The 26,263-nt window shown below is 31.2% G+C and overlaps 1 protein-coding gene across 1 annotated transcript in view; it reads right to left on the bottom strand.

Annotated features, from left to right (window-relative positions):
• Nucleotides 1-26,263, bottom strand: part of LRRC40 (leucine rich repeat containing 40) — a 42,356-nt gene that overhangs the window by 11,478 nt on the left and 4,615 nt on the right. The window contains exons 2-10 of the mRNA XM_006205409.4: nucleotides 19,875-20,056; nucleotides 18,662-18,735; nucleotides 16,446-16,575; nucleotides 13,428-13,551; nucleotides 11,664-11,806; nucleotides 10,463-10,635; nucleotides 6,753-6,840; nucleotides 6,589-6,634; nucleotides 504-612 (exon numbers count right to left, since the gene is read on the bottom strand). Coding sequence (XP_006205471.1) covers nucleotides 504-612; nucleotides 6,589-6,634; nucleotides 6,753-6,840; nucleotides 10,463-10,635; nucleotides 11,664-11,806; nucleotides 13,428-13,551; nucleotides 16,446-16,575; nucleotides 18,662-18,735; nucleotides 19,875-20,056 — 1,069 coding nt within the window. The remainder of the gene's footprint in view (nucleotides 1-503; nucleotides 613-6,588; nucleotides 6,635-6,752; nucleotides 6,841-10,462; nucleotides 10,636-11,663; nucleotides 11,807-13,427; nucleotides 13,552-16,445; nucleotides 16,576-18,661; nucleotides 18,736-19,874; nucleotides 20,057-26,263) is intronic.

The raw sequence follows: 26,263 nt of genomic DNA, 5'->3' as shown, positions 1-26,263 counted from the left end.
TATGTGCTAACAGATCATATATTCATATTATGACACATTATTTGACTTAGACTCAGATACATAAACAGAGTACAGCTTCTCAAGCTTTGCCTGCTTGAGGTGTTCATCAACTAAATGATACTTATTTCTTAGTTACCAATATAGGACCCCCACTCTAATATTAAATTCTCTCTGGATGCTGGTTACTGAGTCAGAAAATTTTATTACCAAACAATGTTGTCACTCTTAATTTTTATACTAATGAAATGTTCATTATAAAAATTTCACTATGAATAACTATTTATCTATCTCTTATGTATAATTAACATAAATCACCTAAGGAATGGGCATAGAAGTTCACTGTGCTTTTAATATGCTTTTATCTCATCATTGTTTCTGCAGTTGCTATTATCCTAAGGACTAATGCAATCTGATTAATCTTCCTTGTCAATTGTCTTTTTCTGAAGGATTATTTCTGAAAGTTTCTTACGTGTTTAGCAATATTTAAAAAATGAATTACATACCTATAGTCTAACATTTTTAATGTGACGATGGCATGTACATTGATTCTCGATTCACTTGGTAGTGTCATGGCAGTCTCAACGACAGAGTCACTTTGGTTAGGTTCATCATCTAGCAAAAGAAAGGTTATATGAAACCAACAGTTATACTATGAAGTCTTTTAAAAAGGAATTCCTGAAAATACATAAAAATAGTATGTATGATTTCTAGCTATTATTGGTGAGAATATTGTTAGTCACATGTTTTATTTCCAGTAACTCAAATCTAGGTCTAGAATTTAATATCTATTTAACAGAAAATAGATATAGTTCTATAAGATGCCTTCAAAACCTTTTAATAATTCCTACCATAAGGAAACTAAGGAGTAAAATTAGAATTGCAAGAAAAGAATCTTTAAAGAATAACTACAATGTCTCAGAAGAAACAATGACAAGCAACCCTTCCTCTTAAACAAAATAATATGGTCCATTAGAAGGAATTTTTTAGCAAAGGAAAAGTATTATTTCCCCAAAATGTTTACCAAAAAGGCACATGCCTATCTTCTCAGTTTAGGACACAACAAAGCCAATTATCCCCAGTCACTTAAAATCTGGTGATCTGCATAATCAAGTAAGCTTTTGGTACATTATTTACGAAAAAATTTTAGATTTTTTCCTTAGCAAATTTAAGACTTTATTTTTGATATTTCCAATCTGATAAATTACAAAGGCAGAGAGACAATATTAAACCAGCAATAAAACCTAGCATTATACTTAAACATACATGTATACTACCATGATTATATATTGAAATAGAGTGTTCTGAACACTTTCCAAAAAGTTACTTTTAATAATCAGCATCATGGAGAATGTAAAGAGGGAGATTTATCTCTTAGGTGTGAACTAGTGTGAGAAATAGATTTACTTTTCATTATATATCCTTGTATGTTGCTTGAAATTTTTTTACCGCATACATTTATTGACTTTTTGATTAAAAAACCTAAGATGGCAATATTCCACAAACTGATCTACAAATTCAATGCAATCTCTATCAGATTCCCAACTGGCTTCTTTGTAAAAATCAACAAACTCATTCTAAAATTTGTACAGGATTGCAAGAAACCCAGAATAGCAAAACAAGCCTGAAAAAGAAGAATAAAGAAGGAAGATTTACACTTCCTGATTTCAAAATTTACTACAAACCAATGGTAATCAAGATAGTGTAGTACTGACACAGGAAAGAGATACAGATCAATGGAGTAAAATTCAAAGTCCAGAATAAACCCTACATTTATGGTCAGCTGGTTTTCAAGAAAAATACCAAGACCATTCAATGAGAAAAACTTTTTAACAAATGATGCAGGGAAACTGGAGAGCCATATATAAATGAATGAAATTGAATCCTTATCTCACACCATATATAAAAATTAACTCTAAGTGGGTCAAAGACTTAAATGTAAGAGCAAAAATTTAAAACTCTTAGGAGAAGACACAGGGGACAATCTTCATAAAACAGGATTTTGCAAAGGATTTTTAGATATGAAACCAAAAGCATAAGCAAAAAGAGAAAGAAGCTGACTTCATCAAAATTTTAAAAACTAGTGTTTCAAAGGACATTATCAAGAAAATGAAAAGACAGCCCTCACAGGGCTAGAAAATATTTGCCAATCATATGTCTGACAAGAAGTTTATATCATCTAGAATACATAAAGAACTGTTACAACTCAATAATAAAAAAATTAAAAATTGGGTAAAGAATCTCAATGGACATTTCTCCAGAGACGTACAAACGGCTAACAAGCACATGATGCTCAATATTATTATTCATCAGGGAAATGAAATCAAATCTACAGTGAGAAACCACTTCAGACCCACCAGGATGGCTAGAATCAGAAAGTCAGAAAACAACAAGTGTTGGTGAGGATGTGGAAGAATGAGAACCCCCATACAATGCTAATCAGAATGTAAACTGGTGCAGCTGCTTTGTAAAAGTCTGGCAGTTCTCAAATGGCTAAATATAAAGTTACCACGTGCTAGATATATACGCAAGAGAAATGAAAACATATGTTCACATTGAAACTTGTAAATAAATGTTTACCACAGCATTATCCACAATAGATAAAAGGCACTGCAATGTTTTTTGAGGTGATGAAAATGTTTAAAATTGACACAGCAAGAGTTGCACATATTTGTTAATACAGCAAAAAAACATTTAATTGTTCAGTTTTAATGGGAGAATTATGTGGCATGTGAATTACACAGTAATAAAGCTGTTTTTGTTTAAAAAGAAAAGCTCCCAGTTACATTTACATGAGTGACCATAATATAAGTTTCTGACTAAAGACATGAGAAGTGATATACAATACAGCAGCTTAGTATATATCCTAATATATTTAATTGTCCTTATACCTTAAAATGTCATAAAACATACCTTTAAAAACGTAAAAATACAGAAAGCATTCAATGTCTGTTCTCAGACCACAATGGAATTAAATTAGAAATCAATAACAGAAAGATAACTGGAAATTCCTAAAATATATAGAGATTAAATGACGTATTTCTAAATAACACACTACTTAAAGAAAAAAATCTAAAGAAAAATTTTAAAATACTTTGAACTACATAGAAATAAAAACAAAACTTATTAAAATTTGATGGATACAGTGAAAGCAGTGTTTAGAGGGACATTTATAGTACTGAATGCATATACAAGAAAAGAAGATTTAAAATCCATAATCTAATTTTCTACCTTAGGAAATTACAAAAAGAAAAGAAAATTAAATCGAAAGAGTAGAAAATAAATAATAAGAATTAAAACAGATACTGATGAAATTGAAAACAGGAAATCAATAGAGAAAAATAAATAAAACCAAAGTCTGATTTTTTAAAAGGTTGATGAATTCAATATGCCTGTATGCCAGGCTACCTAAGCAAAAAAGAGAGAGAACAAAAATTACTAATATCAGAAATGAAAGCGAGGACATCACTGTAGTTTCCATGGACAAGAAAAGGAAGATAAAAGAATACTAAGAACAACTTTATGCTCACAATTTTGATAACCTAGAAGAAATGAATCAATTCCTTGAAGTACATAATCTTCCAAACTCACACAAGAATAACAGACAACCCAAATAGACCTATATCCATTAAATAAATTTAATCAATAATTAATAACCTTCCAAAACGGAAAGCACCAGGTCCAGTTGGGTTGACTGGTAAATTTTACCAAACATTTAAGAAAGAAATTATACTAATTCTCTACAATCATTTTCTGAGGATAGAAGCAAGAGAGAATACTTCCTAACTTATTCTATGAGGCCAATAATACCAAACAGGTCAAAGACACTACAAGAAAAGAAAACTAGAAAGCAGTATCTCCCATGAACACACATGCAAAAACCCTCAACAAATTACTTGCAAATAGAACCTAAAAAGTATAAAAAGAATTATACACCACAACCAACTGGGATTTAACCCAAATATGCCAAACTAGTTCAACATTCATAAATCAACTAATGTAATCTTTCACACCAACAGGTTAAAAAAGAAAAATTACATGGTTGTATTAGTAGATGCACAAAAAGTGTTTGATAAAATCCAATAGCCTTTCATGATAAAAACTCTCAGTAAACTAGAAAACCGGGGAACTTTCTCAACTTGATAAAGAACAAAACAACCCTATAGCTAACATCATAATTAATATTGAGAAACTTGAACTTCCCCCTTAAGATCATGTACAAGGCAAGGATGTCCCCTCTCACCATTTCTCTTCAACACTGCACTGACAGAAGCTCTTGTTAATGCAAAAAGACAAGAAAAAGAGATAAAAAGTACACAGGTTCGGAAGGAGGACATAAAACTATCTTCGCTCACAGATGATGCATTAGAAAAATCAAAAGAATTGACAAAAATACTCTCCTGGTATAAGTGATTATAGTAAGGTTGCAGGATACAAGGTTAATATGTAAAACTAACTTGCTTTCCTCAATATCAAGAATAAACAAGTAGAATTTGAAATCAAAAACACAATACCATTTACATTAGTATCCAAAACTGAAATACTCAGGTATAAATTTAATAAAATATGAACAAGAACTATTTGAAGAAAACTACAAAACTTTGCTGAATAAAATAAAAGATCTAAATAAATGGAGAGATAGTCCATGTTCATGTATAGAAAGATTCAATATTGACAAGATGTCAGTTCTTCCCTACTTGATCTATGTATTCAATGCAATCCCAATCAAAATCCCAGCAAGTTACTTTGTCAATATCAACAAACTAACTCTAAAGTTTATATGGAAAGGCAAAAGACCCAGAATAGGCAATACAACATTGAAGGAAAAGAATAAAATTGGAAGACTGATGCTATCCAACTTTAAGACTTAACTATAAAGCTTCAGTAATCAAGACAGTGTGATACTGGCAAAGAACGCATAGATCAATAAACAGAACAGAGAATCTGTAAATAAATCCCCATAAAGGTAGTCAGCTGATCTTCAACAAAGGAATAAAGGCAATACAATGGAATAAAGATAGTCTCTTCCACAAATGATACTGAAACAACAGGATGTACATATGCAAAAAAACAGATTTATCCATAACTGCCAAAATTCAGAAGCAACCAAGATGTCTTTCAGTAGGTGAATAGGTAAATAAACTGTGGTACATCCAGACAATGAAAGATCATTTAGTGCTAAAAAGAAAAAAGCTCTCAAGCCATGGAAAGACTTGGGAGAAGCTTACATGAATATTACTAAGTGAAAGAAGCCAATCTGAAAAGATCACAGACTCTATGATTCTAATTATGTGACATTCTGGAAAAAGCATAACTACAGAGACAAGAAAAAGATCAGTGGTTGCCAGGGATGGGGGAAGGATATGGGGAGAGGGAGGATGAGCACAGATCATAGAGGATTTAGGGTAGTGAAAATATTTTGTATGTTACAACTTTGAATATATGTCATTATACATTTGTCTAAACCCATAGAATATACAATATCAAGAGTGAACCCTAAGGTAATCATGCACTTTGGGTGATTATGGTATGTCAACATAGGTCCATCCTTGTAAAAAACGCACTATTCTGGTGGGTGATGCTGATATTGAGGGAAGCTATGCATGTATGCAGGCAGAGGATATATGGGAAATCTCTGTACTTTCCTCTCAATTTTGTTGTGAACATAAAACTAGTCTAAAAGAAGTCTTAAAAAATTTTTTTTATTATTCTGACACGGCTTCCTTTATTTACATCAGAATAATCAAATTTTTCTCGAGGAGAAAGTATATCTGGAGAAGAAAGAAAACTCTCTGATTGTCAGGAAATGAAAGTCTTAGAAAATTATGTTAATAATTTATTATAAGGGCAAAGTGGAAAATGGAAATTGCTAAAGTATACAATTACCTTACTTAACGTATACTGACTGGCAATATGGTGCTAAGCTAGGTTGCATGCAGCCAACAGAGCTGAGAGCTAAATTAACAGCTGCTGTAGTCAGTCACTAAGGTTTGTAGTGGTTTGTTATGCAGGAGTACACTGGCACAACTAACTTTTTTCTTAATGTTCTGGTGTACGCTACAATGACAAAACGTGAAAATAGAAACTGGTGTACATCACAATTTTAGTGAAGTATTAAAAATTAACTTTACAGTATCATTTTCTTTTTTGATGCATGTATATGCTAAATTAACATACCCTGAAAAATGTGTTTTGTCTTTATTTTTGTCAGAACTCACCAAAACTATGAATGCAGTAGATATTCAAATCCCTGTTGACATTCTTCCTAGTCAATAGAACCCATATGTTATAATATAATGGTCAAGTTTTGCTCTTTTTTCAAAGATAAAGCATTAGGTGCTTATAGAATCTTTGTTATATTTTCTAATTGGTACAGTATAACACAAATCAAAGAGATTAAGAATAGAACATTATTGTTGTGAATTTAAGGATGCTTATAAATTTCAGCATATTTATAGCCTAAATAGATTCAGAAGAGCCACCTTCCAGGGACCATTTCCTCTAAATATTTATATCTGAAATTTATATACTATTAATAATTCATAACTCTTCATATTATCCTTCAAAATATAGGAGAAAATACAAAAGTACCTTTAATCTTGCTTCGTAGATACTTTAAGACTTCTTGGGTTCCTTTCTGAAAAGATGGAGAGAAAGACATATATTCACCAAGACAAACACTGCAGGTTTATAGATCAACATGTATGTTTAAATATCAAATTTAAAAACCAGAGCTGAATTCTAAATATGCTTACATTTATAATTTCTCTTCGAATAGTTCTCAAAGGATTTCCTTCCAGTGCCAAGAACTTCAAATGAAGTTTTCCTAACGAATAGGGCAGACTACAAGAGATTGAATTAATTTCAGGGAAAACATTAAGGGTAAGTATAATTCAACCAAATAGTTGATTATAGAACCATCAATATATGACAAACAATACATCACAAAATAAGTGTCAAAGAAAGCCCAAATAATGAAGTAATGTAAACTTAAAATATTTTCCTTCAAGACAGATGCCAAACATGTTAAAAAAAAGTGTTTCAATATTGTTATATTGCTATAAAAGAGTGTAAGCTATAAAACACTTGCTAAACTGTATCCAGTGCTAAAAAGTAACTGCAAACAAAATTCTTCCTAAAAGAAAAAAAAATGACAAAACCCCCCATAATTTTCAACCACACAATTCATATTTTCATTCAACGAGGAAAGTCATTTTTATCTTTGGTACACAAAAAGATAACCTGTTTAAACACATACATATTCAATCTTAAAATTTATTTAGCATCTATAATACACTAGGCATTGGCATAGGGGTATCAAGCTCCTTGACCTTAAGGAGTTTTTAGCTGAACAAAGGAAAAAGACACACATATATAGCTAAAAATATAATAAATAGGAATTATCTTATGTTGCTAGAGAGCATATAACAGAGTACAGCCACTTTGGAAAACAGAGCCTTTGAAATTTAAACGTACACTTACCATATGACTAAGCAATCCTACTCCTACATATTTACCCAAGAGAAGTGAAAATAATATCCAACCAGAGACTTTTACATATAATCAAAAAACTGAAAGCAATCAAAATGTCCATCAACTAACTAGTGAAGAGATGAATAAATTGTGGTATATCTGTATAATGGAATAACACTCAATAATAAAAATGAACTACTGATATACAATAGCACATGAATGAATCAAGAAAGCTTCATACTTACATGAATAAAGACAGACACAAAAACTACATCCTGTGTGATTTCATTTATGATTTTTTGAAAAAGCAAAACTACAGTGACAGCACATCAGTGGTTGCTACAGGTTGGGGTTATGAAAAGGAAATTGACTGCAAAGGGAAACCAAAACGTTCTACATGACTGTGACAGTGGTTACACAAACATATACATTTGTCAAAAATCATCAAACTGTACACTGATTGGTAAATTTTATTGCATGTAAATTATACATCAGCAAATGAATGATATTATATATAATATATGTCATATATATATATGACAAATGCTAAACAAATCGTTCTAAGAGTAGAAAAGTAGAAATGAGCAAGGAGACTAAGGGGATAAGGGAGTAGCAAAGCCTGGATTTGGGCCTAAAACAACAGAATTCCATCAGGCAGTCAGATAAGAAAACAGCATTCTAAGGTACAGAAAGAAACAAACTAAGTTGGTACATTTACACTTTAGTGTACTCAGAGAGTAGGATACCTGTCGGAGTGAAAGATGACAAAGAGTGAATGAATGAGGTCTGATTGTGAAATGTCCTCAAAAGTTATGCTAAAATGTCTGACTTTATCTTGCAAGACAGTGGTTCCCAATTGCTGGTTGGAAAACCAGAGGCATCAAAATCTCCTAGGAATTTTTTAAGACAAAACACAAAACAATTCTACAGTCCTATGTTAGAGTTTCTGATTCATTGTTGCCTCAGAATTTTCTTCCTTAAAGTTTCTCATTTGGTTCTGATACATAATGCTATAACAAATGGAGAGTCACCAAAAGTTTTCAGTAGAAGCACAACCCGATAATTTATATTTTTAAAAAACTACTCTGGTACTCTGGTAGTGTTGTGAGGAATCAATATTTTGGTTACAGGAGATTTTGGAGGGGTACAAAATGAGTAGAATTGTCTGATATCAAGGAGGCATGGGGTTAGAGGAAAGGTAAGAAACTAATATTAGTTTCATTATGTTCTAGGTCTTCCTTGTGATATATACACACTTTATATCCAGAGCTCTGGAGAAAGAGAAGCATATATATCAGAAATATTTGTCCTGATTACTTTATTTATTTAATATTGTCATTGTTTTTGTTTTAAATATTTGCTTTCTAAGGTTTTTACATATTAGCCAAAACAAAACTGCTATGAGACAAAATATGTATGCCAATATTAATGAGGCAAGAAATTATTTCATTCATTTGTTATAAGCATTTTTAGGAATATCCAAGTCACTTACTAATATTGTCATAAACAGAAGTGAGTAGAAAGAATGGTCACTGTCCAAGCATTCAAATCTATGGTCAAGGCATACTATATGCCATATGTACACTGTGAAAACAATTTTGATTTTTAAAAAGTTATTGAAATATACATATAGAAGAAAGTCTCCCTTGCTAAACCTTTCTCTTCCTGTGAATAGCAAACCATGTTTCTGACATCCAAGCACAAAACCTCAGACATCTAACGGGTACACGATCCTAAGTAAGTCTGAGTCTTTTTTTTTAATATCCATAAAATAATTCCTTCTCTAAATATTATAGTTCTACAACTTTTTATGATCCTTTGCCCACTACCTTCTTCCTCTGCATCTCCAACAGGCAATCAACTGAGAATACTAATTCTAAGTCATCATACCTCTCACATCTTTCCTCTTCTTTCCATCCCATTCTCACTACAGTTTACGATCTTACTATGTAACAGAGAAATCTACAAAGCTGTCAATACAGTGAACTGGATACAGAAAGTGCCATTTAGTTATAAAAATTACTAGATTAATCTAACAGAATTTATTTAGATTTCCCATCTACAAAACTACCTCTATCCAATGTATCCAACCCACTATCACCAATTTATTTTTTAATGAGATTACAATCAAGTTGGTTTTGTTATTAATCTTCCCACCTGTTGAATGAAAACTGGTTTTTCATGGGCATTTCAAGGACCTCTTTCACTTGGCCTCAACTTAGCTTTCACGACCTAAATTCTCACAATCTCCTTACTTGCACCTATTTACAATTCGATTCCTTGCTATTCTCTGAATAAATGCCTACAATTTTAACCTTTGAAGCTTTTTTTGCACAATTTCATCCTACCAAGGGAATCATTCTGACCACCTTATATGTGCACTTGAAAATCGCTGTCATCCTTCAAAGATGACGTGGTGGGACTAGAATGAGGCATAACCCTGTAAGTGAGTATGTTTTTAAATATTGTGCTCTTAGGCAATTAACTGGACTCACCCTGGTCTCAGTTCTAAGTATCATTTAAAAATGTTACTTCTTCCACAAAGTCTGCCCTGGTAAGTCTCATCAAATAAACGGTGGTTCCTGTACCTCCTTTAGGTCCCTAAAGCATTTTATGTCTCTCCCAAGGCTTTACATTCATTTAAAAAATTCATCAAATATTTATCAGGCAACTTCTATGTACCCAGGCACTGATCTAGGAGTTAGAGATAGAACAGTGAACACAATAGATAAAATCCAGCCTTCTTAGAGTTTATGTTCTTAGTGGGTTGGAGTAACTGTAAATACATCTGATTCTTTAAGCATATTAAGCTTGCTGCCAAGGACAAAATCTAATTACTCTTTGTCAGCCTGCACATGGTACCTACTCAATAAGTATTTATCGAATTCAATGTAGAAAAAAAGATCTCTATGTGCTTTTTACAAATATTTTAACTTACGAATTATAACCAAATACAGACATGATTTCTTATTCATCCCATCTTTAGACTTACCTACTAATATCATTGTTGCTTAGGTCAAGTCTTTCCAAAGACTGCAGTAGTGTAATTTCATCTGGAACAGATTTTAACTTATTATCCCGCAGGTCTAGCACAAGGATAGAATTCAGATGCTTAAGGTGTTGTGCCCCTAACATTTCAATCTGGTTTTCACCTACATGTAATTCCTACAAAACCAAAGATCAATCATGTGTATTTTTGTATTCAATTTTACACTAGACAGTGAATATAAAATTGAAACCTTAATTTCAAACCGCTGAAAAATACATGGAAAGAACACACTTTTCTAATCACTAAGGTGCTTAAATTTTCAATTACATTTAAGCTATCTTACAACTAAAGAAAAATGGCGAAAAAGAAAATTTTCAACAATTTTCTAGTTATTTTTAAATACTTAAAGGTTTAATCTCACAGAAAGTTCAAAGCTTATAAAACCAAAGCAAAGAAATGATTTAGTGGTTACATTAATAGAATTAATAAAAGTACAAATCCAAGAACTATACTGACAAAAAAATTAAAGTTTTAAAACAGGTCAGTATAAATTTAAAAAGTTATTTATATTATATTACAATAAGTTTGTTACTAAACATTTTTATTAGTGATTATTATATATACTGATTTCCCATTAACAGAATCTATAATTATCAGATAATTAATCTTATTAAATAACTTTTTCATTTCTCTATATCACTGTCATCATTTTGTTTAAAAGAAATTCTTTTAGCATTAATGTATAAAAGTATACCTAAGGGAAAGAAAAGCGTGGCAAATTTAAAACATAGTGTTAACGCTATAAACTTAAAATCAAAAGAAAGTATTTTAAATAGACCTTATCATCAAGTAAACATGAGCTGGCAACTTACAGAATTAGATTCATATTCCTTCTGGGTATTGCAGGTTTCCTATACTACAGTCCCAAATTTACTTCGTTAGCTTCATCATCTACTACTTCTCCAGTTATAAACTACTCTTCAAATGAAACAGACAAATTCTTAATTTTTAAATCAATTATTCCTTTTTTTAAAACAAGTCTATTACCAATAGTAATATTAATACTATTTAGTCATGTTAAAATTCTGAAAAATATATAGAAAAAAACATAACACATATTCCCTATGTAAAATAACTAAATTTTTCATTTTCATGATTAACTTTCAGAAAATATATAGTTATTCAACAGACAACTAAATAGTACCTTTAATAATTTACAAGAAGGAAATTCTGGTAGAAAACGTAATTTATTTCTTCGCAAATAAAGCAATTCTAGTGATTCCATGCTAGCCAATTCAGGAGGTATGGTTTCCAAGAGATTTGAGTTACAATCCAAATGCTTTAATCCTGTAAAACATATGTAGTGAAACACAAAAATACTTCAATAGAGAAAAAAACTGGCTTATAATTGTACATACATCCAAAGAATGTATACATAATCATGAGGACTTAAGAACCTGTGACGTTGTATACTGCTACAATAATCAAGAATCCTAGAATATCACTAAATTATTTAAATGTAAATGAAAATTTTTTTACATTTAATTATAATTAAAGAGAAATAATGATATTAAAATTTATGTTTAATAACAGTCCAGGTCATCTTTGTAAAGATTTAAACAAAGTAGTACTCTTTTAAAGTACTCATATAAGCTATACACTATGAGAAAGTATTTCCCTCAGTACTTATACATTTTTAAAAGGAAAAAACTTAAGGTATTTCAAGACATAAATATACATGCATTTTAGTCAATGAATGAATGTCAAATAACTCTGGTTAGTAGTAGCTTAGATACATCTGTATTTAAAATAGGCAAGTTAATGTTCTGTCAAAAACCTTTGGTCTTTATATATTCCCTATTCTTCTTCCATCCATTCATACTGCCTCTTTCCCTATCTTCTTTCCTTCTTCTACTTTTTCTTTTAAATTACATGCTTTCTCTAACACCTTAGCTAAGACTCTTGACAAGAATGTGTAATATAGTTTAAGAAGAATGTTCTTACTTGCAGCATCTCTCTCTTACCTCCTGGATCTTTCTTTCTTAAAAGGCAGAACAGAAAACAAAAATGGAAAAAAGTAAAGGTCTTCTTCTCTTGAGACTCCCCATAAGCAGTTTTCTCCCTAATCCATATTTAGATTCTTCCACTTATGAAGTCCACCACATATTTTCCACAATTCACTCTCAACCCCTGTAGTTTGATTGGCAATATACATTTTACAACTTTTTCCCTGTCAGTTTTTAACATAATTCAAGACTGAATTGATGTATTGCGTTAGACTATATCTTTCAGTGTTTAAAGAAGCTAACTGCTTTTCAAAAGAGGTCAATAGTACTACTTTCAACTTATAAAAATTTATATATTTGGCTAAAGCACTGAGAAAACATTACAATCTGGTCCACTCCAAATCCACTAAATGCTATAAAGCAAGTTTGTTTTCAAGTTAGAAACGAGTTTTTACAAGTGTTTGCATCTAAGAGCAGTGATGGAGAATACAAGCAGTATGTAGTAGAAAGAGCAATGGAGATGGAGTAAGAGGATGCAAATCCTGCTTTAAGTTCCAGGTATTTTTCTATTGATTTCCCTATCTATTTCTCTCTCTCAATATTCCTATTCAATTTATGGAAAAACAAAAACAAAAACTATGCTTCTTACTCCAGATATCACATTTTATGTTTAACTCTACTTTTTAATACCTTTATTGAAAAATGGCAACGGTAAATAGAGTCAACTATAGTATCATAAGTATAGGCTCCCCTAAAATGTCAATTCTAATTTATGGCAGATTTAATTTAAACATTCCTGTTAATAATGACAAATAAGTGACTAGTTGTTATTGTTTGCATTTACTACCACAAAAATCTATTATTTTACTTCTCTGTAACTAACTATATTAAAATTTATTTTTCTAAATGTAAATTGCACTAACTAGAAATTCATGTATTTTTTTTTTATAGAGAAGATTTACTTTTCATTCCACTTATTTCTGCTGGCAAACTCTTCAGTTGATTACTGGAAAGATTGAGTCGCACCAGGCTGAACAGAGAAGAAAAACTAGTAGGAAGAGTTGTAAGACGATTATTCGAAAGATCCTTTAAAAAGAGAAAGATAAAACAAATGAGTGAATTAATAAATTTAAAAAAAAAATCCTTAAAGGAAATTTCACAATATTGAGGGCGCTGCAACCTTAAAAAAAAAAAACAAAAACTATGTAGGTGATACATTTTGTAATCTTCATTCACTGACAATTTCACAAATCATTAATTAATTCATTACCTCAGTATATTCTGTGGGCCCACTATGTACCCAATAATGTAGCAGGGAGTAATTAAAGTGAATTCTGACTTTAAAAATATTTTACATAAAGGCTTTTATTCATACTAACTTATGCTATATCATGTATCATCTTTTCAAAAAAAATCCATTTGTTCATCCAATATTTGTTGAGGATCCAAGATAAATCAGGCAATGGTTAAATTGTAATATGAAATGAAACATCTTTACAAGAAAAAAAAATCTTGAAAGAAAAAGAAAATAAGGCTGAAAAGAGTGACCATTTTAATTTTGGAGGAAAAAATATTCTCTCTTGGTTCCTCTGCTGACCTCAGCAAGTTTGCTATAACTAAGTATAGAAGTCAACTCTAGTTTTCATTCATTCAGGTTTGCCTAGTCACTACCCCTCGTTGCTTTAAGTGTTGTTTCTGTTTTTTTCTTTAAATAGTTATGATAGACTTTTTTTTTTAAACTATCTTTAAAAGACAATGTTATGAATCAGGTTTTCTTAAGACGTTGAAAATAGGAATAAGTACTCCATTAGCTTTCATCAAACTGTTCAGTGGCAACAATAAATGAAAAAAATGACTTAAAAGAAATGTTCTCTAAGGACTTTGACTTAGTCTAACATTAAATAATTGCATTCTAACTCTAAATAAATTAAGATAGAAAAAGAAAAAATGTTAGATCAGCATATTTTTTTAAAAGTGTATATAGTTATCATAATAACATACTACCATAAACTACAGCATACAATATAACAATCTACAACTCAAATACTAGAGGCTCTAAGAATTAACAGATTACTAATAAATAAATATTTTAAAATATCAAAAGTTACTGACACTAAATACAATGTAGTATTCTGGATTGTATCCTGGAACAAAAAAAAGGACATAAGGAGAAAAACTGGGAAAATCTTAATATAATCTGTACTTTAGTTAGTAATATTATACCAATGTTAATTTCTTAATTTTTACAAATGTCCCATAGTTATGTAAAATGTTAACATTGAGGAAAGCTGGGTGAAGGGTATATGGGAACTCTGTACTATCTTTACAACTTTTCTGTAAATCTAAAATTATTCCAAAGTCACAGGCTAAAAATTTAAAAAAAAGTTTCTTTAATTCACAAATTCTTAAGAAATTTTAAAGAACCCAAAACAACAGAGTTACTAATAATTAAATATTTAAATATTACAGTTAATGATTAAATTGATACAAAATAAGCACAGTGCATACAAATTAATCATTATTTAATGCTAGGTCATTTCTTTAATAAATACTTATTACAGTTGTGCTAAACAGTTTTATATAACTTTAAGAAATATTACTAGCTTAAATTATTACAGATGCTTATATCTTTATATATAAGATATATAAAGATATATAAGGATATAAAGATATATAAAGATTTAATATATTGTTGCTTACATTTATGATTTATTTGATAATGAGTCCTTAAGGACACAATTCTCAACTGGAACTTCCTTTTATTATGCAAATAACTATCTGGGAAACCCTAAGGAAATAAATGGAAACTGCTGTAGTTTACTGGGTTTCCTTTCAGCTTTCTACTAGACTTTATTTTTTTAATCAACTGCTACCGTTACCACTAAATTTTATAAGAAAATCTGATGACTCCCTCATTTGCCATTCATTTAATCTACCTATGCCTTTCATTTTCCAAACCTTATTTCCAATCTGATCAGATTGAAAAACAAAGAGATACTGGAAGAAATGACTGAGGAGATTATATATTTTAATTTCAAACACTATAGCAGCTGGGAAATACCAAGAAAAAATAAGTTAAGTAATTTTTCCTTTAAAAAAAATAAACTTTAAGGCTAAAATGACATCGAGTTTTTCAAAACATGTTACAAAGAAAAGAACAAGAATATAGTATGAAATAACTCTGTGGAGTAGAGATTATATATTAGAACTTCTTATCTAATATAGCTAAAATCTTTCAGATAGGATGCCTTACAAAGGAGTCTCACTCCTGTTGGTAAAGTGGGGGGAAAAAGGATACACTACGAAGTCAAATAATCTTATGTTAAAATCTTGAACTCCTTACTTATTATTTGCATGATTCGGATAAGTTATTTTTTTACATAAGTCTTATTTTCTTATTTGCATCAGGGGATAAAACTTATCTACTTTGCTATATGTAAAGGGCCTATTATTCTTCAAATAGTATGATTAAAATAATATTTGAATTGCTCTATGGCTATCTCAATTTAAGATGAAAAACAGATGGAATGAAAATTTTACCAGGAAATGTGGCCATTTTGAAAAATAGGGAAGAAAAGGCAGGTCCTGAAGGCATTACCTGGACACTTAGAGGACAGAGAGGCCGTAAGGCCTAGGAGGAAGTGGAAATGGACATAAAAAAGGGAATTACTAAAAACATTTTTCCTCTATTCTCCTAAGCCATAAAAGTCTCTGAATGACAAAATCACCTTCATCTGCCCCTTTGCCAAACTCTATTCTTAAATTAAAACCTAAGGTGATTTCCTTCATAAGAAAAAGGCAGGAAAAACAAATTTACAACCATAAATTTCAAATCTAATTGTAATGCACAGTTCCTTATAATCCAGATATACAATCAGCTGTCCACGTACCCATGATTTCAATTATACATCCTATTTCTTAGTCTGGTGAAAAGCCTCACCAGCCCCAAATTATATAAAAATTGGGAAATCACAACTTACTAAATCTTCCAAGTTGAAAAGCTGTTCAAATCCCTCTGGAATGCAAGTTAGTTCATTATGCTGGAGATATAGTCCCTTCAGGTTTCTTAGATTTGTAATTTCTTCAGGGAGTATTTTCAGCTTGTTATGGCTTTTGATTGATAAAATAAATGCTGATCAATTTGGTGACAGCATATTAAATATTTCTAAAGGCATTTTGCTAACCAACTACATGGGCTCATTTAAAAAATGAAATACAGTTACTAATTTTAAGTACTTACCAAACTTCATATCCTAAAAATATACATCCATTAAAATGACAGTAATCTAAAGTAATCAAATGGGTTCAAAGAAATAAAGAGTTTTAACCAAACAAATAATTTGTGAACTTTTGACTGTTTCCTTTTAATCAACTTGATTTTACATGTAATGTGAAAAAAATACATGGGACTCTAAATTTTTATACTGCTTCTGAGTTTTAGAATTTTGACAAAGATATATGCATACAAACATTATAATAAAGTCACATCTTATATGGGGATTAAGTTTCGATTTAGCACTCAAGACAAAAATGGCTATTTCTGTTTGAGGGCCTGGCATGTCCAGCTGAATATAATATGCAACCCCAAACTTATCTGTACTTGGTCTTAACTGTTCAGCTTAGTCCTTCTAAAGAGATATTCAGCTTACTGGTGTAGAAGTCCCAAGTCACTGAGAATGATACATTCCCTGATAGTTAAGAGATGACTTAACTCATTCGCAGGTTCATGCCAACTTAACTATTTACTTAGGAATTCTACTCTATTGTCATGCCATATACAATTACTTCACAAATAAGAGGGAGGAAATGAGAAATATAAAGGTGTAACAATGACCTTAAATTATATTAAAATAAAACCTGTTGGAACAAAAATGCCCAAAGATGTCTTCTAAAATATAAACCACCAAAAATTGTGAAAAATTAGTTGCTATTGTCAATTATTTAATTGAAATCTTCGTATATTTGACAGAGATCTTGTTGGGCAGATATATAATTCGAGCTATATATTTGCTTCATTTCCTTTCATCACCTATTTCCTCCATCCTAATGCTCATACTCTTAAATGCTAGAAGCTAAAGCCACACCCACTCCATACTCCCTCCCTTTCCTCTTCCTTTCAATCCTCTCCATTCTTGCCTTTTCAGGCCACATCTATGCCTTTGGCTTGTAAGGGGAAGAGGTTCTGATGTAGTTCTAAGCAATCAGCAGAAATGTTCTGAATAATTTCTGTGTATAGATTTTTTTTTGCTAACTTATGGTAATTTTAAGTTCTTCACTAGGTAAGGACTCCTATTTGAGGACTGTTCTCCCTCAAACCAATTAACTCCAGAAAACTGAGACCTGATTATGTTACGTATATACATCTATAATCAAATCTATTTTATAACCCACAGTTTTTCAAACTATGTTTCTAACACTTAAACCTTTTTGTTTTTTATCCTAAATTAAATCTTCCTTAATCCCTTTTCCCCTGATTGTTCCCCTAATCCCCTAACATAAGGCAGTTATTCTTTTTGGGGGGGGTAATTAGTTTTATTTTATATTATTTTATTTTATTTTCATTCATTTATTTTCTAACACAGGTATTGGGATTGAACCCAGGACCTCATGAATGCTAAGCAGCAGCTCTACCACTGAGCTATATCCTCCCCTCAAAGAGTTATTCTTTCTTGAAAGGCTGGGTGTGTACTGAAGGGCAAAGTCAGCCACTTGGCCTCTCAAGTACCTATCAATGAGTACCAGAAACATATCCGTGGAAACTTAGAAGTCCTCAGAAAAGTTTAAAAACTACAAATATCAAAAACATGATATTTTCCTCACTTATGAAAAAAACTGTTTTAAATTTCTTCGTATTGTTTAACAGCTAGATATATATTTTAGAAAATTAAAGGAACTTAAAACTTGAAATGTCAACAATGAAGATTTTGAAGATAGTCACTAAATATTGTTTCATAAAAATTAAAAAATATATTTTTAAAAAATCAACTGGCCTTAAATATGTAAAATCAGGAAACATGTAGACAATTCTAAAACAAAAAATAAAATAATCTGAAAATTAAAACCTGAAACTCTTATTCTGCTTTAACCACTTTCTGAGATAATACAAAAATATTTTCTAGTGTTAGAAAAAAAATTTTTTTTAAATACTAGATTTATACCCTTGTACTAGCAATATTGAAATAAGCTTAAATTTTACCTGACATTAAGTTTCTGAAGATTCTCTAACTCTTTTATAGCAGAAGGGAGGGATGTCAGCTGATTATCATGTATCTAAAAATTGTTAAAAAGACACAGTCAATATCTCAGTGTTATAATTAACCATGAGCTTTGCCATTATACAAAATTCTTCAGTGATAATCTCATTCTTCTAATTCAATAGCATTACTGGGCTTTTGGTGATTTTTTTCTGAGAAAAAAAAGAGTTTGAAACTGACCAAACTGCTGTTCAGAAATCATGAAGTGATAAGACATCAATTTTAAATATTACAATTAAAAATTTTAAATATTACAATTAAAATTTTTAAATATTACAATAAAAAAAAACCCTTCACTTTATTGAATGGAATTTCAATCTGAAATGAGAGGTTAGAGGATTAGAAACTAACAGCCCTCTGATGGTATGGTTTATGTCAACATTTACAAAAAGTAAATGAGATGGGGAACTTCTCTTATGTTCTTACAAAATCATACTGTTTTCAAGGTATAAGGAACCTTAAGAGAACACTTAAGCCAATCCATTCATTTTACAATTGAAAAAAATAAAACTTCTCTAAAAATCTGACTACATTCAACTTTTTTAGACATAATCTGCAAGATTTTTGATAATCCTAAGTGAAGTACATTAGAAGTCTGTAGACATGTGAAATAAATTACTCATGCTTTACTTTACCGCAGGACAAGGCAATTAGAGACCAAAAACATAGCCCCTGGATAAACACACAAAAATTTAAGTCTAATAATTTAAGTCAGTGTTAGAGATAAGTTAAAAAATCAATCTTAAATATTTGCTTTAATATCTAGAATAATAATGATAAAAATAATAGCAATAAAAAAAGAAGAGAAGCAGCAAGCACTTGTTAAATACCATTTCTGTTTGAATGCATTAACTCATTTAATTCAAAGAATAATTTTTAAAAATAGGCAGTAGAATCAGAACTGAATTATAGATATTGAAACTGAAGCACAAAGAAGTAACTTTTTTTGAGATCATAGAGCTATCAAGTGGCAGTCAGAATTTGAAGCAGGATCTTCTGAATCTGCACTCTTAATCATTATGCTATGCCTAACAATAATATGTTATTCTTCCTTGTACTCTATCAATTGAACATGGATTTTCTGCTTCTCAAAGCCTAAATTTAGCATTAGAGTCTCTTCAACTAAAGATCCATTTTTATAATCAGCCAACTTACATCAAGAAGAGTGAGTGCAGGCAGCAGCCGGAGGTCATCTGTAAGTGACTGAAGTTTATTATTTGATATGATTAGTTTGGTCAAATCTGTCTGTTCCCACCATCGCTCAGTAGCACTGAATGAAAGATTCTGATTAGCCTCCTCAGGGATATCCAGATTTATTCTCCAAACACACTGAGGCACTATTTCCACCATCACACCAAAAAAAGAAGAAGAAAAAAAAAAGAAAACACAAAGTGAGATATACTAAGTACATATGTTTATAATAGCTATTCAGCTTAGCTACTGAAAAGAAATTTTTAAAAAACTTTTAAATAAGTCAAATAGCAATGAATTACAACTAATTAGAGTGAAAGCTGATTTTATTTCAAAGCAGAATGAGTATTTTACACATTAGAAAATATTTATTACATATATACATTATTACGTATATTGCCTGCACAGCACAAAGTCATAGATACACAAGACAAATAAAGAATGGACTCTACCATTATGCTACCATAACAGAAAAGGTATGGAAATCAACATTTATAAGGTAAAGTTATAACTTTTATAACAGAAATATATATTAAGTCTGGGAAAGGGCTGATAATAATAACAGCTAATAATAACAGCAGCTAACATTTACAAATGCCAGGTAATTTTCTAACATACTAACTCATTTAAATCTCATAACAACTCTGTGAGGTAGGTGTTATATTCTTTTATAGATGAGAAAAATAGGACACAGACTGTATCATTTACCCAGGGTTATACAGCTAGATGGGATTCAAACCCTGGCAAAGCTAAACTATCCTGCTTCTCAGTGAAACTATCTCAAGCTTCTCAGCTTGGAAGGCATATCCGACTCTGGTAGCTCTATTTCATCTGATGTACAATTTTATCTCTTATCCCATCACACACCATTGTGTTCTGTTGCAGCAAGTATTAATTCCTTAAACATAGCAAATAAGACTGCACAAGTTAAACAGAAAGAGTCCAGGTTTATCACTATAAAACTTGAAGCTCTAGAAGGTATTCACTTGCTCCAGTGTTATAGCAAAACTATTTTAAATAGTCCTTCATTCCTTCATAAAAGTAGGACTACAAATGGGCATGACTTAGAACTTGAGCAAATATTAACCAGGGCAACCACTGGTTATGCCTTGCAGTTACTATCATTATGAAATGAGATTAAATGGAAAGGTATGAATGGTTGTTATCAGTATTTTTGATCAACTGACTATAAATCAGAGGTTCCCAAAACCTCCTCCTTAGGTTCAGTTAATTTGCTAGAAGAGCTCACAGAACTCAGGAAAACCCATTTACTCACTAGATTACAGATTCATTACAGAGGATATTAAATAATACAAGTCAACAGCCAGATGAAGAGATACAAAAGGTGAGGTCCAAAAAAGGGAGCTTCTGTCCTCATGGAGCTTGGGGTCCATCATGGTGGCACTTGGAATCATACTGGTTCCCTAACATGAAAGCTCTCTGAACCTCCTCCTTTTTTGGTTTTTATGGAGGTGTCATTACATAGGCATGACTGATTAACTCATTTGCCATTGGTGATTGATTCAACCTCTATCCCTTCCCTCCTCCCCAGAAATCAGGGTTTCTGATTCTGATTCTGTTCGTGGTTTGTTCTCCCCACAACCAGCCACCATCTTTAGGTGCTTTGTGAAAGTCCCTTTCATGAACATAAACTCACTTGTGGTGTTAAGGGCTTATTAACAATACACTCATTTCATCTTTATGGCTCTGAAGCAGGTTTTTTTATTTGTTGTTTGTTTTGTTTTTCAGGAATTGAGGACAAGAAACCAAATATAACAAAAGATGTTCCCATTGCTCTTATCACTCAGGAAATTCCAAGGGTTTTCGGGAGCTGTGAACCAGGAACTTTGGATGAAGACCAAATATATCTGAGAAATATATTTTGGTCATCTGAACATATATTTCTTATAAATCACAATTTTGCACATTGCATTTATTTCTTTTTAAATTGAACTTGCTATTTAAAACACTCCCATAAAGAAAACTGAAGGCCCAGATGGTTTCATTGATGAATTCCAGCAGACATTTAGAGTAGAAATGATATTAATCCTACAGACCTTTTCAGAAAATAGAGGAAAGAAACACTCCCATTTAGTTCACAAAGCCACCATTATTCTGAAACCAAATGCAAAGACACTAAAAGGGGGGAAAGAACAATAACAACAACAAAAAAACCCCAAAAATAAAAAGGTACATCTAAACATCAAAACCAAGTGGAAATTATATCAGGGGTGTAAAGCTGCTTTAACATTTGAAAATCAATCAATAATCTACCATATGAAAAGAAAAAGAGAAACACCATATGATTGTTAAGAAACAAAACAAAAAAGCATCTGACAAAATTTAATCATTCAAGATAAAAAACTCAAGAAACTGGGTATGAAAGGAAAATCCTTCAACCAGATAAAGGATATCTATGAAAACTCTACGGCTAGCATCATTATTAATGGTGAAGGACTCAGTGCTTACTCTCTAAAATTGGTTACAAGGTGAGGATGTCCATTCTCACTATATCGATATTTTACTAGCAGTCCTAACCAATGCAATAAGGCAATCAATCAATCAATCAATGGCATTCAGATTGGAAAGGAAGAAGTAAAACTGTCTCTAACAGTAAACAACATAATCATCTATATAGAAAATACTAAGAAATCTACAAAAAAATATGTAATGAGTTTAGAAAGGTAACAGAATTCAAGCTTAATGTACAAAAATCAATTGTTTCTACAGATTAGTAATCAGTAACTGAAGACATTCTTAAGTGTTTAAAGATTTACATGACATAACATTTAAAACCATGAAATACTCAGTGTATACAACAAATATATGCAAGAATTGTGGTATGAAATTACAAAATATTGCTGTGAAAACTTAGAGAAGACCTAGAAAAGCAGAGAAATATACCATGCTACAGCTTGAGGACTCAGTATTGGTAGGATGTCACTTCTCCCCAAAGTGACTTATAGACTCAGTACAATTCTAATCAAAATCCCAGAAGTTCTTCCTGTAGAAATCAACAAGCTAATTCTAAAATGTATACTGAAATGTCAAAGAGCTAAAATAGATTAAACAATTTTGATACAGAAGAAAGCTGTATGACTTAACAGTACTTGATTTTAATTTTTACCATAAAGCTTATCAAGACTGTGTGGTATTAACATAAGGACAGACATATAGATCAACAGGAAAAGAGTTCAGAAAAAATTCCAGCCAATAAAATAGTGTCAATTGATTCTCAATGAAGGTGCCAAAATAATTTAATGAGAAAGGAATAGTCTTTAAACAAATGTTCATATAGATGAAAAAATGAACTTCAAACTTTACCTTGTGACACATTCTAAAATTAATGCCAGGTAAATCACAGACTTAAATGTAAAAGATAAAACTGTAAAAATTCTAAAAGAAAGTAGACTAGAAAGTCTTCACAGCCTCTGAATGGACAAAATTTCTCAGTACAGAAAAAGTACAAATCATAAAAGGAAAAAATGTATAAAATGGACTTCATCAAAATTAAAAATTTATGTTTTCCTAAAGAGACTGTTAAGAAAATTAGGCCAGTCTCAGACTGGGAGAATATATTAGATAGATACCAATATAGATAGATATCTGATGACTTATATGTCCAAAATATAAAAAGTCTTATAACTCTGAAAGACAAACAGCCCAACTAAAAAGACAAAAAAATCTGAACACTTGGCAAAAGAAAAGATACACAAAAAAACTAATGAGCAGTTGAAAAGATGCTTAACATCACTATTCATCAAGGAAATGTAAATAAAACCATAAGGAGATGCTACAATACGACCACAAGAATGGCAAATGTTAAAAAGAATTACAATACAAGGTGTAGGTAATGACATGGAGCAACTGAATCTCTCATGTTACCAGGGACAGTCTGGTGAACTCTTATAAAGTTAAACATGCACTTATTACTATATATCCAGCAATTCCACTCTCAGGTATGAAACCCAATGGAAATGATAATATATGCCTACACAAAGACTGTACTTGAGAGCTCATAAACAGTTTTATTCATAATAGCCAAAAACTAGAAACCAGCTCAACAGGTGAATGGATAAACAAACTGAGATATATACATACAATGGACTATTATTATTTAACAATAAAAATGAACTAGTGATACAAACAATATGGATGAACCTCTAAACAACATTCTACTAAGGAAAGCCTAAAACAAAAAATTGCAAACGTAAAATTCCATTTGAATGAAATTCTAGAAGAGGCTAATCTATGTTGACAAAGAGCAGATCACTGGTTCTGTGGAGCTAGTAGTGGGGGTGGACTGACAGCAAGGGGAACTATTCAAGTGTTGGAAATGTTCTTTATCTTGATTTTGGTAGTGGTTACACAAGTGTATATATTTGTCAAAACTCATTGAAATGTACACTTAAAAAGGATGCACGCATTGTTTGTCAATTATCCCCCAATTAACAAAAAATAAGAGTACCAATTTTTTAAAAACAGGTGATATAACATATCAAGATAATCTTATGAATGTTTATATATACATATATCAATAAATGAATAAAAATTGAAGTATGTGTGTTTGTGTATATACACATACATATTTCTCACAGTGTAGATAATACCCTTAAGCAGCACTGTCAACAGAACTTTCAGCCATGATGGAAATATCCTATATCTGCTCTATCCCCTGTGGTAGCCATTAGCTGCATATGGCCAATGAGCACTTATAATGTGGCTAAAGTGACTGAAGAACTTGATTTTTAATTTCATTTAATTTTGGTTAATTAAAATTTAAATAACCATATGTGACTAGAGACTTCCACAATGGACAGCATGGCCCTTAACAAGCACTGAAACAAGGTTTCTTTACATGTTTTTTGGGCATATCATTCTTTCTTCCATTGACAACAGCTAATTACAAAAAAAGGGGACTCACAAATGGGTTGATGGCAGAGAACTGTCTAATTTGAGGAAGATACAAGTGACTAGGTGAAGAAACAGAGAAGATATAAAAAACACGTTTAAAATAGTATTTACATGGATGAATCAAAGTATGCGTAGCCAGTAAACTACAGGAGCAATAAATCATGAGATTTAAAAATCTTTTTTAACTTCTTTGGACAGTTTCATAAATATAATGATCATCCACAGTACACAAAAATAACCATTTACTTAAGGCAGAAAACCATAATCATTTCCATTAAGGTCTACATCCTAGTCTAGGTTGATTCTCAACTTCTAAAAATTGTAAACATATTAAACTATGATACACACTGTAACATTATGGACACACCACTGACCAGACAGGGACCTAAAGCTCTAGTTTAAACTGTATAATCACACTGGCCAGTAACCTAGCATCTCTGGTCCCCAATTTCCTTGTTAATTAAATGAGAGGGCCCTACTGTCACTTAAATGTGAGGATCTAACAATAGCAGTACAAAAAGGCTTTTGCTAGGTGCAGGGTAATATTCTGATAACACCTTATCCTACAAATATCATTCACTAAACTGTCTACCCAGTTATGAGTAATAAACCTATAAATCAAGTTTCTATATAAAGGATTAAGGAAAGCTCATTGATAAACTTCCCAGTTTTCTCCACAGTAACTTATTCATGGTCACCAACGGCCTCATTACAGTAAAGAAAAAATTTCACATTGACAAACCACAGTATTAGTGTCACTTTCAAGCTAGCTCTAAAGTTTAATAAGAAAAAAAATACATACACACACACGCACACACACACCAGCCCCAGAGTAAAATTAAAAAGTTATATAGAAGGCATTAACTCAGTTGCAGCTTTAGGTTGATTCAAAGAGATGTACCTTTGTGGTTTAGAACACTTGAACCATTGTGATGTCAGATATTAGATGTTAGATATTATGCTAGATGTTAATGTTAGATGTTAGATAACTATTGCTATGTTATGTTAGAATGCATGAAAAGAACTAACTATTCTTCCTGAAGTCCAGGATACTGCAGAAAAAAAGAAATAATGTTAAACACATAAAAAAGGAAACATGTTTACCAATCACTTTAAGAGAAAATTGTGCTTGAATTTATTACTTTAACTTGAGGGTACATTCAGTTTTATAGTGAAGATAAACCTCACTGAAACTATAATTCCATTTTTCCCACTCTGTATTTTTTCTCTCCTACTCAAGAAAACATATTAAAATGCAAGTGAGTGAACATGATATTAATATAGGGATAAGTTTAAATTTGCACTAATTTATTAAACAAACTTTGGCATAGGTAATACCTTGAGATACACACCTCAAGAAATTAAAACACTAATATTTAGAACAATTTTAAAGATTAAGAAATAGGAATGGGATTTTCAATTAACCACTTAGTTCCTTG

Source organism: Vicugna pacos, chromosome 13, assembly GCF_048564905.1.
Source record: "Vicugna pacos chromosome 13, VicPac4, whole genome shotgun sequence".
NCBI lineage: Eukaryota > Metazoa > Chordata > Mammalia > Artiodactyla > Camelidae > Vicugna > Vicugna pacos.
Note: the sequence above shows the minus strand (reverse complement) of the source record. Positions and strands in the feature narration are given on the sequence as shown.